The following is a 20,814-nucleotide window of genomic DNA, read 5'->3' as shown; positions in this document are numbered from 1 at the left end:
CTACACAAATATAGCATGTTTGACTTCGTTTTTTCGTCTGTTCTTTGCGCCGGTTTTTTAATGCACAGGAGAGTCAACAGAGACGCACAGGAACGTCGGTCGAAGAAGACAGGGAATGGAGCGTAGCACACTCCCACAGGGGGGATCGAACCTGGGTCACTAGAAGGCGTTACGCCGGTTAGCGCATTAGCAAGGTGAGCTTAGATATGTATTAGTGTAACGGTGTGTAATGAGCTCAAGTTGCACCCAAGAACCAAGGAACACAAAAACAAGATGATAAACATGCCTGCTCCACTCCAGGACTTGGCCGCCTCTTTCTGTGTGTGTGTGTGGGTTAAGCTGCTGGCGCTAATGCTGCTGGAACATGCTCCGGGCGGATGGTGAACTGGGGGGGGGGGGGGGGGGCGCCTTGTAGTTTCTCACCAGCATCAGGGCAGCTGCTCAGTGGTTTACCTGCATCTGTTCCAGAGGAATCTCAAAGCTGAAGGACTCGTTGTAGTAGGGGTTCAGAGTGTTCTTCTTCACTGTCGTCTTCTTCTTCTTCAGACGCTTGCCGTTCTGCAACAGGTTGATCTTCACGTACGGATCTGGAAATAGAAACAAGCTGCAGGGTGAATACACAAATAAAAAAGGCAAAAGCTCCATCTATCCCCCACAGCTTATCGTCCCGATTTAGACATGGCGGTAACACCGCCACGGGCCACCAGGGGGCAGTAGAGGTAATACTGTAACGCACGTGAGAGTGGACCGTGCCAGTGCTGAAGCGGAACACAACGGACCAAATGGCTGTGCTAACAGATAACAGCGATGGACTGGATGCACTCTAGCCCGAGGGTTTAAATGCATCTAGTTTCCACACACAACGTGAGTCGTGCCCAAGCCTTTGTTTCAAGGTATCATTCAACGAGCACACCATAATACACCTTGTTCCATCAAACAATTTCTTTTATATTTTAATGAATGGGTATTTTCCTGCTTTTAGTTGATGGCTGAAGTGCTGCGTGTGAATCGCTGGTGTTATTAAGACGTATTAAGGTGTCACAAGTACGCTAACTATGATGACGATGGATAAATCCCTCTCTCTCTGTCTCTCTCTCTCTGTGTGAGCGTGTGAGGCTTATACCTGACAGTCCTCCCACGTCCATTTTCTTCAAGTTCTTGGCTTCCAGAATACAGATTGTAAGTTTGCCAGCAGTAGGCACGTAACGCAGAGAGATGCAAATGTCACCCAGCTTCTCTGGCTGTGGAACACCAAGCAGAGAGGAGAGAATGGTAAATATAAATTACTCAACAAATAGACAGAACAAATTAGAACAATGCACACACCCACACACATATGCATCATTCAATGTATGATTATATATAGTCGGAGAGTACATCAAGCATCTATAAGCATCTATATCTATATCTATAGTTTTTTGGTTGCAAAAACCTGGATCTTGAATATTAATGATCTGATTAATCACATTCACATGGTAGCCATCCCGATGTTAAAATATCTTCAAAAGCTTAAAATAATTATGCTTAATCAAATAACGACAATACAACCAGGTAAACTTAACAATAAGACGATCGGATACATGATTATGCGAGCATATTTGCACACAACATTTCCTCAGGCACCATGCTCCCTGGTCTTAACAACATCAAAACACACACAGCAAGTAACACAAACACAACAACAAACACAGCAAGAAAACTAGAACTCCTTTGAAGAGCTCCTGGAGAGCAATATTCAATTGGTTTCTGGACATCATGCAGAGACACAGACGGAAACAGAGACAGAGATAGAGAGAGAGACAGAGACAGAGAGAGAGGGAGAGACAGAGACAGAGAGAGAGAGAGAGAAAGAGACAGACAGAGACAGAGCAAGAGACAGACAAAGAGAAAGAGTCAGACAGAGAGGGACAAAGAGAGACAGACAGAGACAGACAGAGAGAGACAGACAGAGACAGACAGAGACAGACAGAGACAGAGAGAGACAGACAGAGATAGAGACAGACAGAGAGAGCATCTGACCTCCTCCTGGTCTGCGTTGTCCAGGTCCCTCCACTCCTCGATTGGCTTGGCCAGGTCAAGGGTGTTCATGGGGAACTTGAGCTCCCCGATGACATCGTGTTTGGAGAAGCGATCAAAGTCATACACCGACATGACCAGAGTCTTCCCGCCCATTTCTTGGAAGGGGATCTGGTAAGAGACAGAGACGAGACCGATACCACTCAGATAACACTTTTCATCTACAATTCCTCAGCCGTTACCTAATCATACCAACAAAATCTTTCATTGTTCCAGTGAAAAGTGTATTTGCTTATGAAAAACGGTTAGCTTAGCCTGTGGCTATGCGAGCAGTCTGTTGCCTTTCTGACAAGATAAAACCAATTAACTTGCCTTTTTACAAAACGCTGCATCAGCATTCTCCTTTAACCAGATTTTCTGTCAAACTCTCCTTGGCACACCGCTACCGCACATCTGCCTCACTTCATTATTGGCGGCCATTGTCGCCTGTGTCTACTTCCACTCGCGCGTATTGTATTACAGTCTGGTCTGGTGGCGCTGGTAATTAAAGGAGGAACGGTGAATCACGGCGGCATCTCTGAAGCTCCGGTTTAATTAATTACTGATTAATTATAAAAATGGAAAAAACATACCTTGTAATACCGTGCCCACCTACAGAACATAACCTATATTCACAACACCATTAATCAGTTCCATCACTGGCAATGGCAACTGTGATATTGTAATACTGTAAAGCAATTAGAAGAAGGACAATTACTAACTGTTTCATTTTCAGAGCAATTAAAACAGAATTTGTAAATGATGAAGCACTTCTCATATCCTTATTTAATGACAGGTCTCGTTGTGAAGCTCTCTATCACATTGCCATTCTCAAGGCCTTCCAAAGAACAATATTGTGTTTCTTACTGAGAAACCAGGCTTATGTTTGAGATACCAGTATAATACTCTGAATAGCCTTTGAAATCCACAGCTAAATAAAAAGCTCTGTAGTTGCCAAACCACATCCATCTAGAACCTGCCCTCAGCACTTTCCCTCTTGCAAACGGCAACAGCCATTTTGAAAGAATCTCAACAGACATAATGATTGTCGTTACTCCACAGCGGTTACAAGGGTCGCCACTCGAAACAGAGAGTATTATCCCATCTCATCGTCATGAGACGGGTTTGTTTTACCTTACTGATGATGACGTGTTGCTGCAACAGTAAAGCTCCGCGGTTCAGAGAACATGCATTCAGCTCTGACTACAGCCCCGCATAAACGAAGTGACGAATCGAATCACGGCGGTGGGTCTAAAATCCGTGAGCGTGACCTAAACCCCAGGGCTCGGCAGGCAGTGGGCGGCCACCGCTTTGGCCGCACGCTCCGACTCTCATCATCGCCTCACCTTGAAGACGAACGTCTCGTTGAAGGTGGGATTCAGTGTCTTCTTGTGGACCTTGGTGTCGAACTTCTTCTTCTTGTCGGGGAGGACAAAGACCTTGACGTAGGGGTCGGACGTGCCGCCGCTGTCCATGGAGAGGAGGTCGGCGGCCTGGAGGATGCCCACGGTGAGCTGGAGCCACACAGGGGGGGGTGGGGGGAGCAGTTAGACCGGGGGGGGGGGGGGGGGGGGGGGTTAGCTGAGCCTAATTATGTCGTGTTGGATTATGCTTAAGGTGGACAGGACGTCAACGCTACAATCAGTAGATTAGCATTAGCATCGAGACAAAGGCCGGGAATGTGTTCATTAAACAACAGAGTATCGAAACCGTTTTGTGTGAAGGAATCTTTCGCTTTGTCGTATGAAGACGCCACAATGCCACAATGAAGTTAAGCAATTCTGTTGTGCAAAACATACATACTTTCTACACATTTGTGTGGCTTTAGTTGTTTGCTAATAAACACCTCATTGAGATAATACTAAAATATATGAGAAAGACAATCATTTTACATCATTAAGCAGACGCTATTATCAAAATTATCCTATTTTACACACATTCACACACCGACTGCAGAGTCAACCATGCAAGGCGAAACCCAGCTGGTCGAGAGCAGTTAGGGTTAGGGGTTTTGCTCAGGAACATCTCGAAACTCAGCTAGGAGAAGCCGGGGATCGAACTTGCAACCTTCCGGTCACTGTGCCTCCTGAGCTAAGCCGACCCCATGATCAGATGACATTCCCCCCCGGCCAGGAGCTGTTACCTTGTTCTCCTGGAAGTCATAGTCGATGGAGTACTGCAGCTTGCCCAGCTTCTCCTTCTCCTTCACCTCCTCCTCCTTCTCGTCGCCCGTCAGCCCGATCTCCGCGTCGTCGTCGTCCTCGTCATCCTCCTGTTGTTTCTGTGGTGGTGACGAAGAGGGGGCGAGCGACAGGAGAGAGAGGGAGAGAGGGGGAGATGGAGTGAGATGGGGGGGTTTCCTCAGCTGTGTCGGGGGTTGGGGGTCCGAGCCGTCACCATGTCCGTGTTAGTCCCACCACCTACCTGACACGTACCCCGGTCTAACCCGGGAGGTGGTTAGTGAGCTACTGTTCAACCATGACCCATGTTGCAACCCGACTTGATTTCACTATTCTCTTGGGAGACACCGTTTGCTGTTTTGTTGTGCTTTATTTTTGTCAAATAAGATGACGTGTGTGTACATTAACGCACATGTTTTTGACAGGGGGCTTTCAAATGAACGATTTGGCTTCAGTATTTGACTATGTTACATCTATGTCAGACTAAACTGGGAGTCATCGGAGTCATTGACTATTGTTCTGTCATGTAACTGAGAACAAGATCGAAGGTTTTTCCAGAAATTTAATAAAATGACCCTGGATGCCACCGAAACGTCATACATGAGAGGCAAAATTAGCTCTTGTCAAATAACGGTTAATTTCGTACCATGGTATGTAGTGAGAAATATGAGAAATCATATTAAATCCATCCACATTTTTAACCAAACTAAAAAACTGCTACCAGTCCGTTTCCATATCGTGGCCTTTCTCATGGTAATCAGTCTCTCTCCTGCAAGAGTGAATGATATACGTGTACTGCACTTGAGAGCGAATAATTTAATTACAAATAATTATAGGTATAAAAAAAGGCGGCAAAAATTAACTCATGAGTCACATCATAATTATGGGTATCTTGAATAATTGTATCTAGATATTGTGTTGTTATATTAACTGAATAATTCCTTTGTTTGTGCAAAATGAACAAATCTGAATGACATTGTCGATTTTCAGATTTCAATCTCTAAATTAAAACCAATCAAGAATTTGTAGAAAATATGATACTAAAGGGAATTTAGAAAATCAATCAATCAATCAATGTTTTTAGATGTCAAACCTCTGATTGGGCCTGTAAAATTAAATTAATCATGGGATTTTTTTCTGTAAAATCCGAGATTAATTTAATAATACCTTAACATTGGGTAATAAAAACGTTGCAGATCAAACACAACTATGTCGCCCCATAATCACAAATCATTTCACGAATAATAACTAAACAATGACCAAATAAAACATGACACAATAATTAACAAAATCCTTCCAAAATGTAGGCGAACGCTGCATTGTAATGTTGTGATGTATGCCTAACGCTGGTGTTAATATCCCTCCTTTGATATCTTCTGCTGTTGACCCAACATCTGTTCACCTTATGACAAGACAATATTGGTCTATCTTTATCTTATTATCATATCGCAAAGCATAATTCATCTGTTCAGACTGCTGCTGATAAGCCGTTTCCACAGTGTTCACGCTTCGGTGATCTTATCCTCGGAAAAATGCATAATTCCAAGAGACAGATTGATGGATAAAGTGATGGCAGCCAGATAGATAAATACATGAATTGTTGTGAGGCATCTAATGTATTCAGTCTACCACTATCATTTAGTCTGTGATTTTAACTGCCGATCCTGAATGTGATCCAAATGGAAGACCACCAACGATTTCTCCAATAATTGTTGGCAAAATAATCAATACAGGTGACATTTAATTGTCATTCTAAAGCCAACACTTCTCCCCTCCAGGAGAGGCCATGATTAGTGGGTTAACCCATTTATGCCTAAAACGCCTGCTAAAAACGCCTGCTAAAATCCTATGCTATTCTAGGAAAAAGAACCTCATTTCCTGAGGTTTTTCTGAGAAAATAGTAAGAATTGTCAACGTCTACATAAACCTTAATATCTAAGCCTCTGGAGCACCTAGAAACATGAAATAAAAAGCATTTTAAAGGTAAGAACTACAGGCTTTATTAAAACATGCTCCCTGAGCACAACCATAACAGCAACATTTTAAAAACATTCTCAAAACAAGATTAAGAAGAAAAAACAGTATAAATCGATGATATAAAATACAACAAATGACATTTTAACCAAAGCATTGTAAAGGCACACCCCTGACCTGCAGATCCAGCAACAACTTCACGCTGGTGTAAAGGTTGTCCATGTAAACACACAAGTTTGACCCAAAATACGGTTTAGCCAGGTATGACACAATCCGGTAAGCCAGGCCTGTCTCGATCTTGCCTGCAATGGCCCCTGTGTAAACTTGGAAATTGTTTACGTAGCCTGTATTGCTCTCTGCCATGACCCACACCTTTATCCCCCACTTCACCGGCTTCATGGGGAGGTACTGCCGGAAGGCAAGGCATCCCTTGTATTTTACCATGGACTCATCCACGCTCACAAACCCATTGACCTCATAGAGGGCCTGGAACTGATGCAAGAGGAGGTCCATGAACCGCTGGATCTTCCACAACTTATCGGATTTATCCAAGGCAGGGTCCAAGTTATCTTCTAGATGGAGATATCTGAAAATGCATATATGACAAAGAATTTGAGCCTGACATTTATTTCCATCATTGTGATTATTTGTATTATGTTATTTATAGTATTTATATTCATAATTGTATTACTATTTATTCATTATTCCATTATTGTATTTATAACTAACATCATTGTATTTATTCAATATCAACCATCATCACCATTAGTAATTGCTATAGCACCACTATCATTACTGGCCATTCCGTTTTCTAAGAGAAGAGAATGGAACTCGGAAGAGAGCACAAGAAAAGAAAACATAAATATTTACCTCCAGATCATGTCGAAACGGTCCCTTGACATTTGTTTGGTAGAGCCACTTAGTTTGCCTCCAGTAATCAGTAGTTTGCTTTAAAATTCCAAAGCAAAGACACAGCCCGAGGAATGTTTTCATTTCTGTTTTCGGGACCGGGGTCCACTTGAGGTCGTGGGGGTCTGAGCTCGTACCTGTTGCGCGTACCGATTCGTTTCGGTCAATAACGTGTCCCACAGCTGATCGGTAAAGATCCTGGAAAACACATCGAGTGGGCTAGCATCCAAGGGGATCGGTTGTTTCAACCCCGGTGTGCGAGAGAATGTCTTTGTTTTCCGAGGCTGGTAATTGCCGGTTCTCCAGTCCACCTGGAATCCCCGAAAGTCATCCTCCTCCTCTCCTTCGGTGTCCAAAAATTCCCACTTCTGTGCCCGATCCAGTGGATCAACCGGCACAAAATCATTCTCGTCCTCATTCTCATACTCAAATCCCTTGAATTCTATGACAATATCACTGCCATCGCTATCAAAATCCTCCATGTTCATTGCTACTTCTCGGTCGCCAGCTAGACGCGTTGCTAAAAACAAACAGAGAATATCGCGTGGCTATATGATTGATTGACGTGATTTTCAGCCAACCAAAGTTCGTTTTGGTGGTCTCCTGATCTTTACCAAAGCCTTAAGACCCACCCCATGTGTATTTTTAACCAACCAGAGTGAGTTATATGCTGCATTCGTCATGAAAACAGCACGTGTACAAAATGCTGCGCTACGCAGCAACCGGCAGGAAAGGCTATGTTGCGCTACGCAGCAACCGGCAGGAGGGGCCATGCTGCGCTACGCAGCATCCGGCGCCAATGGGTTAAAAGTAGTTATCTCTGAGGGATATATCAAAGTATATCTTGAAGCATGCGCTGAACGCTAGATCGTATCACTGCATGGCCTACTTTCCTATGGCTGTCTTCGTGAAATAACATTGACGTCCTCTTAACATTGGAGTGGTCAGCTACTTACTGCTTAACTGGGAAAGGAATGGGCACAAACACACACACACAAATAAACACACAAATTCACACAATGTCCAGAAAACATTCACACACAGATACACAAATACACCCTGGATGCATCGTCATACACACGTAAGCAGACACACGTAAAGTTTAAACAAACAAGGTTAAAGAATTCGTGCATTGCAAGAATCCCAGACTCTCACACACACACACACACACACACACACACACACACACACACACACACACACACACACACACACACACACACACACACACACACACACACACACATTAATACTATAAATACCACATGTGCCATTCTACATCTCTATGTTGCTAAATGCTTTTCATTCAAGCATGCCAGGCCACAAAATGCATGGGGGGGGGGGTTTTTCCTATAAACATTTTTTGATAAACTACATTGGAAGTTAGCTAGATATATAGACTCTTGTTTATCCTCATAAATTGTCCCCTTTCAAGAATACGAAAGTAGAGATGAATGTGCTTTGAGTGAAATGTAGAGACCATGCGTTATCAGAGAGCCTCGGGTTCATTCCGGCTCTGGGTGGGGGTGCGACGGTGTCCCCGCGGTCCAAATGGGGGTACACCCTGCATTCACGACCCCGGGGGGTGGGTCTGCGGCGACCGATGTGTGCGGTTACGAGTCGTGCAAAGCCAACGCGCTACGTCAATACGCCTGGTGTTAAAGTAGCCAATCCAATCGCCCTGTGAGTCAGTGGTGTTCACCGCACACGAGAAAAACCCAGAAACCGGTGGGCAGACATTCAGACCCACCGGTCGTATTAGGGACCCCCGAACCCTTAAGGAAAAGGGGGTCCTGTTGCCTAACATGTCAGCAGCAGCAAGGGTCCACTTGTCAAATAGTTACTCTCAAGTCAAGTTGCGGCCATTCAACGGAACCTACTGCAACGAGGCGGATGGTCGTGCTTGTCAAGCGTCCAGCCCTCAGTCCGCCACAGAACTATGAGCATGTTTACACACGTATGTGTATCCATCCATGTGTGTATGCTTGTGTTTGCGTGTGTGTGTTCACGTCTTGTGTACTAATGAAGTGTGTACTTTGTTGAGAGAGCCTAGTGTAAAATAAGAGCAACGTTTAACACGAGGTTCAGGCTGTGCTGACCCCAGCAGATGGCTGTGGTGGAAATAAGCTCAGAGTCCTGTGACAGGGAGAGGTGCCCCGGTGGCTTGACAAACAGCCCAACATCGCCGTTTGCACATGCATGTTAGTGATCTCTAGGGAGCAGCTCGGTGCACTCTGCATTCATAGGCAGCATCAAGGGATGAGCTTCGTGGTCATTTAGACCAAAAAAAGAAAAACAGACATTTTTTTTCAAACATCGGCACCATTTGAATGGTCAAGACAGAGCGGCTGGTGTGGCATAACAGCTCAGTGGTAATGAAAGCAGCGTAATCGCTCCCCCAAAGACTTCTCAAGCACCCTCAGCACCTACAAGCTTAGCAAGACTTAACGGAAATCAAAAAAAAAAGAAGCCATAGCACTCATTGTCTGCATCACCGCATCGTCATCATCATCATCATCATCATCATCATCCACCCCTCCGAGCCCAGCCCCCCGCCCCTCCCCCCGCCCCTCCCACCACCAGCACCCTGGCTGCGGCTTACACAGAGTGGCCAGATAAGGGGGCAGAGCCGCGTGCTGTCAGACCTACCGTTGGCCGAGACGTCCACCACAGTCAAGATACACGAAGCACACATAAGACACAAAGCAGGAAGGAAGGAGAGCAGAGAGAAAGGCAGAGGTTGAACTCACAGCAGACACCAAGTAACGGTAATCACAGCAAATGCGGTCGGCTATCACGATATAAAAGAGGCGCGGGGAAAATGACATGTGTGACGACATAAGCTAGGCATAGCAAAGATTAGCATTAGCCTTTTGGTAAACTGCGCTTAATCGTGCAATCATGTATCAATGATATGAAAAATGTATTAGCTGGATTACCAATTATCTAATCATTTGAAATCGTCCACGTCATTTTCCAAGGCCCAAAGCACGAGATACACACATTACATCCAATGACAACAATTACATTCAGGAGCTGTCTCTTAATTCTGTTGGGAGATGACTCACAGTGTATTACTATGGCCTGTGTGACATACACGGAGCAAAGTCGCTTAATTAGCCTTCATTATGTACCCAACTGTTCATGTATCATACTGTTTTATTCATGTACCATACTGTTACAGTTATTATTTATCATACTGTTAATGTATCATACTGTTAGATCATCATGTACCATACTGTTACAGTCATAAATCAAGCCTTGCTTATGGGTTTTCAATATCTATAAAGTTATGGTAACGGTTAGAGCCTACAGCACAACCAGAGTCAGAGTCGGGTACGACTGCACTCGCCTTCTAACTGGAAGTGCGTGAGTGCCCGTCGCCATGACGACAGAACCTACCTCGCCCCCCTTCATGTTCTTCATGCCCAGCTCCCCCTTCCCCTTCTTGCCCTTCTTGTTCTTCTTCTTCTTGCAGCAGCACTTCTTGATGATGCAGAAGCAGCAGGTCAGGATCAACATGGCTGCCACCACCGCGATGGCGATGATGGCCCAGGACGGCACTGGAGGAGGACGGACAGACAGACAGACAGACAGACAGACAGACAGACAGACAGACAGACAGACAGACAGACAGACAGACAGACAGACAGACAGACAGACAGACAGAAAGACGAGTAAACAATCGTACACAAACAAGGAAAAGAGATTTGCATTAGCGGCATTTTTCACACCAAGCGACACACGATGACGGCGTGAAATTTGGCGAGCTAATTATGTAGGCTACTTGATGATCAACACGTCTCGTGAAAGGTGCTAAGATTGCAATTAGAATGGTTATTAGCTTAGTGGCTGTTAGCAGGGAAAAGTCTTGATCAATAAGGACTAAAGACATTATGTGTCTGCCAGCAGAGCCCACAGGGCAGCAGGGAATCTCATTTGGAAACCAGAGCTCGGGGTCACATCGATATAAATTAGCTAAAAACCCGACACGCATGTGGACGTCATCGCCGTAGCGACAACGACATAGAAGCAGAAGAAGAGCATCCGCCCGCTTCTACTCACGCGGGATCTTGTCGATCTCGTTCAGGAACTTGTTCTTCATCTCATCGAAGGCGTCGTTCTTGCTGACCGACTCGGTGGAGTTGTCGGCCGAGGTGGGGGCCATGGGCTCCAGGGCCACGGTCAGCGCGCTGGCCCCCGTGGGCTCCGGGGCCACCATGGCCGCCGGCGGCTTCTTCAACGCCTTCCACTGGCCCGACATCTAGGCTGCTCTTCAGGTCCCTGCAGACACAACACAAGGGCCAGATGGTCAGGAACGCAGTCATACCGAAAGGGACATTCAAATCGTTCATCCCTTTTACTGCAGGGAATGTAATACTTTGCATGGCAAAATGTATTTCCTCAAAACAACTCTAAATGTAAGATGACTTACTTAAACAAGCCACAATTTAAAACACTAATTTGTTAGTTAAATACATGAGGTAGTAGTAGCTTGAGTAACTATCTAGAAGCAGTTGCACTTCTTCTTATAGTCTACTTGTGATAACAGCATTATCTGATTGGAAGTCGTAATAGATAATATTATAATTAGTAGCAGAGGAATTGGTTGGTAAACATATCAACATCTTGATTTCCTCACAAGAGCTGTGCGAGAAGCATTCTGCATTCAAAATGGCTGCCTTCATGAGTGGCATAACAAGCCCACTCATCACTAGAGCACAAGCATTGGACTCTAGGCAGCTCATAACCACTCTGAGAACATAATGGTAATTGTTGGCCAAATTAAAGATCACCATCTGAAAGCGTAAATTAATCCATTGAAAGTCATCAGAGATGCAATCCATGCTAGCTCAGAGACACTCGTAGTCTTCTCCATCACTGTTTACCCAAAACAAGATGGCAAAGCAAATTAAGCAGACATTTGAAAAGAAGAGCAAACCAGCTGTCATGGTTAATTTAACTTCATTAGATGGATGATTTGTGCTGAATTTAATCCAGTGTTGCTACTGGTTTAAAAAAAATTACCGGATTTCTTCAAATGTTGGCTCATTTGTGCACATGAATTGAATGGCAACAAGTGTTATTCTATTCAAAAACACTTTGGGTTGTCATTTTTATCATTAAAGAAACAAAAGTATATTTATATATTACTTTTTTTTTTCTAGATCTTTGTCCTATTTTGCTAAAATATATGATCTAGCTGCATTTTAGTTTTTTTTAGTTTATTTTTTTTGCTTTAAGTGTAAACATTTTTCCAATTATAACCTATGTTGAAAGTAGAACAAATTGAGGGGTGGATGATGATTAAGACAGCTTTGCTATCAAACAAGGGCCTAACCTGGGTTGTGTAACAGAGAATCGTGAGTGAGATAGAAAATAAATAAATGATCCTAGCCGGTGTGCTGGCAGAATGTTCCACCAGGCCGGACCATTGTTCAATCAAAGCCCTTATCAGTACCAGAAATCAAACTGTGACAAGTGCAGCGGGCCTGGGGCTTGTGTCACCATGATGACTGATTGGACAAGAGGCGGGCTTCCCCACACAGAGAGAGGGAAGGGAGACGGAGCATAGGCACTGGGCTGTTTGGAGTGGGTTTTATTAAAGCCGTTTGAGGACGATTCGGGAAAGCAAAAAAAAGAAAAGAAAAAAGGAAGAAAACTCGTTCCTCAGTTCTCAAGCGGCGATGTTAATGCTTCTATTTTTTGCTCAGTATAAATTATTCACATGGAAGCAGACAGGACAGATAGAAGAGGGAGCTGTTATTATTCAGCTACACATGCGAGTGAGGGCCATCTGGGTTTATCCAGAGCATAAATCTAATGTGTGTGTGTGTGTGTGTGTGTGTGTGTGTGTGTGTGTGTGTGTGTGTGTGTGTGTGTGTGTGTGTGTGTGTGTGTGTGTGTGTGTGTGTGTGTGTGTGTGTGTGTGTGTGTGTGCGTGCGTGTATGTGAAAGGTAGATGGTTGTGGTCTGTGTCGGCTGCCCACTCCACTGAATCACCTATCAAGTAGGCCCATCGTCGACCGGGAGCAGGTGATGGCCCCTCCAACACCCCACAGAATGATGATACGGAACAAACTCCAACCGGCTTTGCCTTCACACCAACTGTCATCTATTCTGCTGAAAGCTGCATCACACCTACCCCAGCACCTCCACCAGCGTCACCACCACACACCTGCTATCGGCTCACCGTATAAATCTCTTTCCAAGATTCGTTCTCTATTTGACACCCCATTCTCTCACTCTCTCTCTCTGTAACACTCATTTGTGTCTCTCTCTCTCTCTCTCTCTCTCTCTCTCTCTCTCTCTCTCTCTCTCTCTCTCTCTCTCTCTCTCTCTCCCTCTCTCGCCCCCTCCCCTCTCTCTCTCTCTCTCTCTCTTTCCCTCTCTCTCTCTCTCTCTCTCTCTCTCGCCATCTCCCCCTCTCTCTCCCCCCCCTCTACTTTTTCTCTCTCTCTCCGTCCCTCCCTCTCTCTCTCTCTTGCGTCAGCCCCACGCCCGGCCACAAATGAAATGAAGATTCTGGGTTGTGGCGTTCGAGTCCTTTATCTCCTCCGTGCTCTCCGGTGTCAGCGGGAGCAGCGAGCGAGCGAGTTCTCTACGCCGTAAGATAGCCCCATTCGTCTTCGCCCTCACAGCCTCTCCACTCAGCCCCTCTCTCTCTTATCGCACGCCCGGTGCATGAGCCACTAGCAAACCGCAGCAAACAGTAGCAAACAATGTCAATATAAGGGCACGGTATTTACGGCTGCACGTACTGGCAACCATGATGTTTGTTTTCCAAGCACCGAGATAACGAGGTCTCAGTTTACGAAGGATCAGGCAGCTTCTCAGTACGCGTGTAAGCATCGCACCACTGGGGTCAGTTCGATATTACACTCATTGAGGTCCTCGTATCTGGGTTATAATTATTGTTGAAATCCAAACAGGTGGAGTCCAAACAGGAGCGGGCCGGGGTCACTGAGCAATGTGGCTGCGGGGAATCAGCAGACGCTTATCGACCACACACACTTGGAAGCTAATCAAAGGTCCTCTTGTTTATCTTCCGGTTGAACCCCCCGGCAGCCGTAGGAAACAGAAGTAGGGGAGGGTAAAAGGTAGATGTTTTTGCCTGCCGAAGGCCAACGCAAAATGAGGGCAGGGTGAAATGAGATTGCGTTTCTCTGTGTATTTTTCTAGAAATATACGCGCTGAGACTGAAAACCCAGGTGTTGATTCCCTTGGAGGCAAAGATGGACCCTAAGGAAACACTTAGAGACTTGGAAAACATTACTTTGGAATTGAAACTAGACAAAACATTGGGATTTGTTCATAAAGTGGGTTAGTTCATAAAATGATTATCGATATAGATCATCACATCACATTATTTGACATGTACAAAAAAAAATCGTTGGTTAAATGTTTGATGTTATTTCAAAGGATGGAAATTGCAGGAAATATTAATTTTATTAAATATACGATCAAGTAAAATATTTGTATGAATCATTAAGTCTAACTTCTAGAGGAAAATGTTGAGAGGCTGTTAAGACAGGAAGTGGAGACTCAGAGTGAATTAGCCCACTTATCACCCTGACATAAACAACTAAGTATTTCTCTGCACACTTTTGAAGTGTGTGCTTAGACTCAAATGTAGACTAAATCAATGGCTGTCAGATAAAACGAAAGCTCACCAAAAGCCGTCACGTAGGCCTGCGTGTCTGATGTTGGCGGGCTAGGGTGTTAGCCTTGGGGTCTCGACAATGAAAAATATCTCCAGCGTCTAGTTATTAGTAACACCCGGAGAGAGAGAGAGAGAGAGAGAATGAGAGAGATGGGCAGAGAGAGAGGGAGGAAGATTGAGATAAAGAGAAAGGTAGATAGATAGAGAGAGTTTCTAGTCCTGCAGCCGTTTCATTACAGAGCAACAAGTAGTACAAGAATTAATTAACAAACTGCTTCCACAGACAACCGTCTCCTTTGTCTTTCCCTACCGCTCACAACTTGCCTCATCTCCACTTCACACAGCTGCCTGCTAACGCCCAGTCTATAACCAATTATTTTGTTTGTGTGTGTTATTGAGTGTGTGTGTGTGTGTTTTTGTTTGTGTGTGTGTGTGTGTGTGTGTGTGTGTGTGTGTGTGTGTGTGTGTGTGTGTGTGACTGTGTGTGATTGAGTTTGTGTGTGTGTGTGGGGGCGGTCTGTCTGTATTTGTGTGTGTGTTTGTATGTTTTTGTGTGTGTGGGGGTGGTATGCGTGTAATTGTGTGTGTGTGTGTGTGTGCGTTTGTGTGTGTTGGGGGGGTGGTATGTGTGTAATTGTGTGTGTGTGTGTGTGTGTGTGTGTGTGTGTGTGTGTGTGTGTGTGGGTAAGAGATAGCGAGGGATGAAGTAGTGAGGGACAGAGAGTGTCCATGCGAGCGTGATGGGGCCTGATTATGTTTTCCTTGCGGTGGTAAACTCGACGTACGCCCCAAGTTCTTCACCATCGAAGCTGTGAACAGTGTTTACCGTACCGCTCCTCAAAAGGCCTGACTTCATACCGACGCGAAATTGGTTGTGAAAGCGCGTGGCTGGAGCTGTTGGCATATTGTTGTGAGCGCTGGGGCGGCAAATGAAGCCTTGGAAGCGGGCGTTGTGAAAGGTTGTCGTGTTCAGGGAGCAGTGAACACCGCAGCGTACACTGACTGCTGCTTTTGTTGTCCATTAAGTTCTTTACCGCTAACCAGGACCTGATAGATACCACGCAGTTCTAATATGACCCCCAAAGAGCCATCCGACCCTCCCGCGTGCCACCTGGGACCTCCTGCCTCCTGTGGACCGGGCTGCACTCAGCTCCTCACTAAGATGACTTTACATGTCACCAGTGTTTTTTTTCTTTAAAGGTGAGCCAAACTACCCTATTGCTAACCAATAAGACCCGTTGGAGGTTGAGGGAACCCTGTGTTTCATCGGTGACCGGCCTCGTTCCCGGTGATGCATTGGCCTAACTAACTGGTATATGTTGCGGGGGCGATGAGCTACGGGCTATATGCTGAAAGTCAAGTCCCATGAGTTATGGGGGGTATTAATCGGGACTAATCTCATTTCCCCTGCCACGTCACGCCGCCCTTGTGCTGGTGACAAATGTTCACACTAATGGAATACTGGCTCCACAACACGCAGGTCACCGTCGGTGACCCTTGGCCTCATCCCTTTCTCAATGTTTAGAATCAATAGATTAGAGTTTATTCTTTTGACACAGATTATAATTAATAGCTATCCGAATTAGAGGCTTGTTTACCGCCAACCGATTTTTTTTATTCTTGTCTTGTCCATCTTTGCAAATAGCAGTCCCTCCTTGCATTGCATCACTCTCTCTATCTCTCTCTATCTCTTCCTTTCTCTACATCTATTGTCTATCTCCCTGCCTATCTCTCCTCTCTCTCTCAGTCCCTGTCTCTCTCTCTCTCTCTCTCTCTCTCTCTCTCTCTCTCTCTCTCTCTCTCTCTCTCTCTCTCTCTCTCTCTCTCTCTCTCTCTCTCTCTCTCTCTCTCTCTCTCTCCCTATCTTTTTATCTCTGTCTCTCTCTGTTTCTTTGAAAAGTAGTTGGTACACAGACAGAATGTGAATGATTATAAATGTTCTGGCTGGAGCACAATGGGTAGCCTGAGTGGGCCGTGTGGTCAGAGGTCAAAAGGGTCAACCCGGGAGGGGTGCTTTGGTGTTCGGTTAAAAGAGACATAATGCGTACGGTAGCTTTGTATGTGAACTCTCTGCAGCCCCTTGGCGTGGTGATTGACTCTCGGTGAAATGGCCGAGAGCTCTCTCACAGTCAAGACGTGACCTCATCTTGGCCTGATTTTAATGACATTACAATGGGGATGATGAGGCAATGGATGTAGCACGCTCATTTACCAGCTTGAAATGCTGTGGTGTGCATCGAGCAGCATTCAAAAGCTTTCATGTTTAAAGGTTAATCAACGTATTTATGATGGGCAGACATATGCATCTATGGTGATATTGTGTGTACTTTACACTAAGGTCCACTTAAAGATGTTACCCATTTGACTATGTTGCTTTTGTAGCTAAACCTGTGTTTAAGCGTTTATTTTTGTAAACCCTGACATTCAGTTGCTCTGTCAGCTTTCTATGCCCTGTCAAATGGTCTGAAGTATCAGAAACCTTAAAATATCAGTCAAACAACAAATACTGTATGATTGTATCATTAACCTCAAACAGAAGCCCAATTCAAAAATGGATCTATCATTTGTTTTAAATCGCATCCAATCCTTTCTTTCTACAACAGCCCCTTTTGGGTTCAGAGTGTTATTCCAAAACATTGCGAACAACAGCTCGGTACATTAATAACAGTATTGCTCCGACACTATTGTATTTCTCTGGGCTTTCAAAAATACACACAAACGCATTCACATGGCCGAAATGGCTACAGTGAATGCCTTCAGCACAACAAAAAAAAACAGCAATAACCCAATCACGCGAGGCTGCCAGCACACCTGTCATGGGAGTGGGGCTAAAAGCACACCATTAAAGGAGTCAGAGGAGCCAGATGATCTCATCCAGGAGCAGAATAGGGGCCACCTCAATATCTCTTGCTGAGTGCAGAGACCCTGAGGGCGGTCTGGTGTTGGGGGGGGGGGGGGGGGGGGGGGCTTGGGGGTCATTTACAAACCTCCTCTCCTCTTGTGTGGCTGAAGAATCTTTGTCTACTTTCACCTGCAGCTGATTGTGACTCAGCTGTTATCTGGAGACCGCCCTGAGGTGAGGTGCAGGGAGGAGGCGCTGTGTTTTAGATGCAGCCCCCTGAGCTCCAGCAGGGAGCGTTTACAGCCAGCTGATGTGCATCCTCCCCCCCTCTCTCTCTCCCCCTCCCCCCTCTCTCTCTCTCCTCTCCTCTCCCCCTCTGTGCACAAACCCCTCTCACTGGCCCCTGATAGGCCCTTTAATCAATGTCACCACGATCCCCTCCCTGACCTGATCTGCATGGGAGGTACAGAGGGCTTCTGCAGCAATGCAGATAGGACGTGTTTGTTTGAGATCCTGGCCGGTCTCACCATCAAAGCTCTCTCTTTCTCTCTCTCTCTCTCTCTCTCTCTCTCTCTCTCTCTCTCTCTCTCTCTCCCTCTCCCTCTCTCTCTCTCTCTCTCTCTCTCTCTCTCTCTCTCTCTCTCTCTCTCTCTCTATTTCAATAAAAGGCGATGCATAATATGCATCAAAATGGTTGGAGAATGTGTGTCAAACGTTGTTGGTAATCAATTTCATGGCTTTTTAGAACCGCATATATAAATAAAATGCTCTAAACGGTATAAAGGTATACATAATTAAATACATAAATGAATACAAAATAGAATGATAGATAAATAAATATATATCCTTCACTATATCTCACTTTGTATAAAAGTCCTCACAAATGCAAAGAATGCACACACACACGTCACACACACTAGCACGTCCTCCCTGCTGACGGTGGGATTAACGTGATGAGAGTGCAGCGCCAGCACGGCGGGGGCAGGTGACCTGGGCCCGTGTAGCCCCGCCACCCAGCACCGACAGCAGCGCTGCCAGGGGTCTACCAGGGGGTCCGACTGCCCAGGCCGGGGCTGGACCGGCACTGCTCCCTCCACATCAGCCGGTTGAACTGGTGGTTTGGTGATGTATTCTTAAAGGGGGACACTGCGGCATATCTGTCTGTATATTGTGGGATATCAGCGCAGCATCGCACCATCGCACCGCGTGCAGTTTTAATGGATGAATTAGATTTGACCCAGTTGTGGTGTATTTCTTTGTGACGTTATGTGTTTGGTATGAAAAATGCAACATCAAACAGTCATAGTATCGTTCAAATACACAAATTAGATTAAATTAACTGTTATTAGACTGTTGTGTGTCTAATACAAATATCTATAGTGAGACTGTGACGTATTTCATGTTTTGGGATGTGTCGGATGCCGCTATTTTGGTGATGAAAAATGATAGAATGTAAGACGTTTTAGCATGAATTATTAAAGTGGTCTCAGAAATTCTCAGAAACCAAATGTAGAGGGAGAGGACTTCAGTGACAACCCTCCCCCACCGTGAGCTTTTCTCCAGCAGTCAGCCAACGGCAGCTTGGTTGGGAAAAGGGAAGGGAAAAAATTTAAAATATCTCAAAGAGGAGGATAACTTCAAAGCATCTTCTCATCTCTGTTGAGGTGTGTGGGAGAGAGAGTGAGAGAAAGCCAAAGAGAGAGAGAGAGACTTAGAGAGTACTGTATTCTTCAGTGAAAGAGAGAGAGAGAGAGGGAGGGGGGGAGCCAATGAGACAGAGAGAGAAGAAAGGGGGGTATAAGAGAGAGAGCCCAAGAGAGAGTGAGAGAGAGAGAGAGAGAGAGAGAGAGAGAGAGAGTGAGCACGAGAGAGAGAGAGAGAGAGAGAGAGAGAGAGAGAGAGAGAGAGAGAGAGAGAGAGAGAGAGAGCACGAGAGAAAGAGAGATTGAGAGACAGAGAGAGACACAGACACTGAGAGACTACTGTATTCTTCGGTGTGCGAGGCTGGAGAGCTGGCAGCAACGTAAAGTATGTGCCTTTAATGAGCCTCAGTGTTTGAACGCATGGTGGGAGAGAGAGAGAAAAACGAATAAAACATCAGTTTGGAGTATTCTTAGTATCACTTCACGCCGAGAGGTAAACATATCCCAGGGATTGATGATCTGCGTTTGCATGAGGGATATTGTATTTTTGCATTCCCGTTTGGCTACACTCAGCTGTTTTGCAGTATCCTTCCAATGTTTGTTTGCAGCCTTAATGTATTCTTGTAATCTTTACCTTGCTTGGTTACACGAGCGGCCCAAACACGAGGGGAGTATTGATTTGCTCTCTGATAATAGCTCACGCTGGGATATGGATTGCACTGAAGCCGACTGTAGGCCTGCTTTTAGATTCCAGGAAGTTACCTAAGGACACTGGAAGCATGTGTAAGATTTACAATTTGGTCATTTGGGAAATCTCAGAAAATAGTAACAGGTTCATACATGGAACAAAACCCCTCCCTTATTATGAAGAGCAAATCATTGCATAGTGATTGTGTTAGGGGCTTGTGTGTGTGTACAATTGGGTTATGTAATGAGCAGAGATGTGACTGTATTCTGTATCAATTAAAACACGATGAAACCCCAGTGCTCTGGCAGCCAGCATCGTGCTGCAGAGCCTAGCCCCAGCAGCAGCAGCCAGCGCTGTGCGCCAGCAGCCCAGGAACAAGGCTTTGTCCTTGGTACTGTCCCCCATCAAACCACTGTCTCAGCCCCACGTCCCACGAGGGGCAGTGGAGGAGGAAAACACATCCTGCAGCACTTTATAAAATCCCCACCCTCGCCCTCTCTATCTCTCCCTCGCCTTGCCTCTCCCAATCCCTCTTTCTCGCTCTCTCCCTCTGCTGGTTACTCTCCCTCTCCTTGTCTTTCATCCTCTCTCTCTCTCTCTCTCTCTCTCCCTCTCTCTCTCTCTCTCTCTCGACCTATCTCTCTCTCTCTCTCGACCTATCTCTCTATCTCTCTCTCTCTCCCTCTCTCCCTCTCCTTGTCTTTCTCCCTCACCCTCTTTCCCTCCTCTTTCCTTTCCTATCTCCCTCTTCAATCTCTCTCTCCCTCTCCCCCTCCCTCTTCTCTCTCTCCCTCTCCCCCTCTCTCTCTCTCTCCCTCTCCCTCTTCTCTCCCCCTCCCTCTTCTCTCTCTCCCTCTCCC

The 20,814-nt window shown here is 45.5% G+C and overlaps 1 protein-coding gene and 1 long non-coding RNA gene across 6 annotated transcripts in view; one reads left to right on the top strand and one right to left on the bottom strand.

Moving 5' to 3' along the window:
• The window catches only part of LOC132470680 (synaptotagmin-2-like), a 54,040-nt gene that overhangs the window by 6,684 nt on the left and 26,542 nt on the right, over window positions 1–20,814 (bottom strand). For 4 of the 5 annotated variants that reach the window (XM_060069757.1, XM_060069678.1, XM_060069604.1 and 1 more), the window contains 7 exons: window positions 11,184–11,402; window positions 10,521–10,681; window positions 4,199–4,336; window positions 3,402–3,569; window positions 2,020–2,187; window positions 1,124–1,241; window positions 454–587 (listed from right to left, as the gene is read on the bottom strand). In XM_060069757.1, the coding sequence (XP_059925740.1) occupies window positions 454–587; window positions 1,124–1,241; window positions 2,020–2,187; window positions 3,402–3,569; window positions 4,199–4,336; window positions 10,521–10,681; window positions 11,184–11,382 (1,086 nt within the window). In that variant the 5' untranslated portion in view covers window positions 11,383–11,402. The remainder of the gene's footprint in view (window positions 1–453; window positions 588–1,123; window positions 1,242–2,019; window positions 2,188–3,401; window positions 3,570–4,198; window positions 4,337–10,520; window positions 10,682–11,183; window positions 11,403–20,814) is intronic. The other variant, XM_060069829.1, reaches the window with a different exon arrangement.
• On the top strand, window positions 7,164–7,633 carry LOC132471496 (uncharacterized). Its single transcript, XR_009528850.1, has 2 exons — window positions 7,164–7,291; window positions 7,502–7,633. It is a non-coding gene; the product is annotated as an uncharacterized LOC132471496 (long non-coding RNA).

This window comes from Gadus macrocephalus, chromosome 1 (assembly GCF_031168955.1).
Source record: "Gadus macrocephalus chromosome 1, ASM3116895v1".
NCBI lineage: Eukaryota > Metazoa > Chordata > Actinopteri > Gadiformes > Gadidae > Gadus > Gadus macrocephalus.
This window is presented reverse-complemented; position numbering and strand designations above follow the sequence as displayed.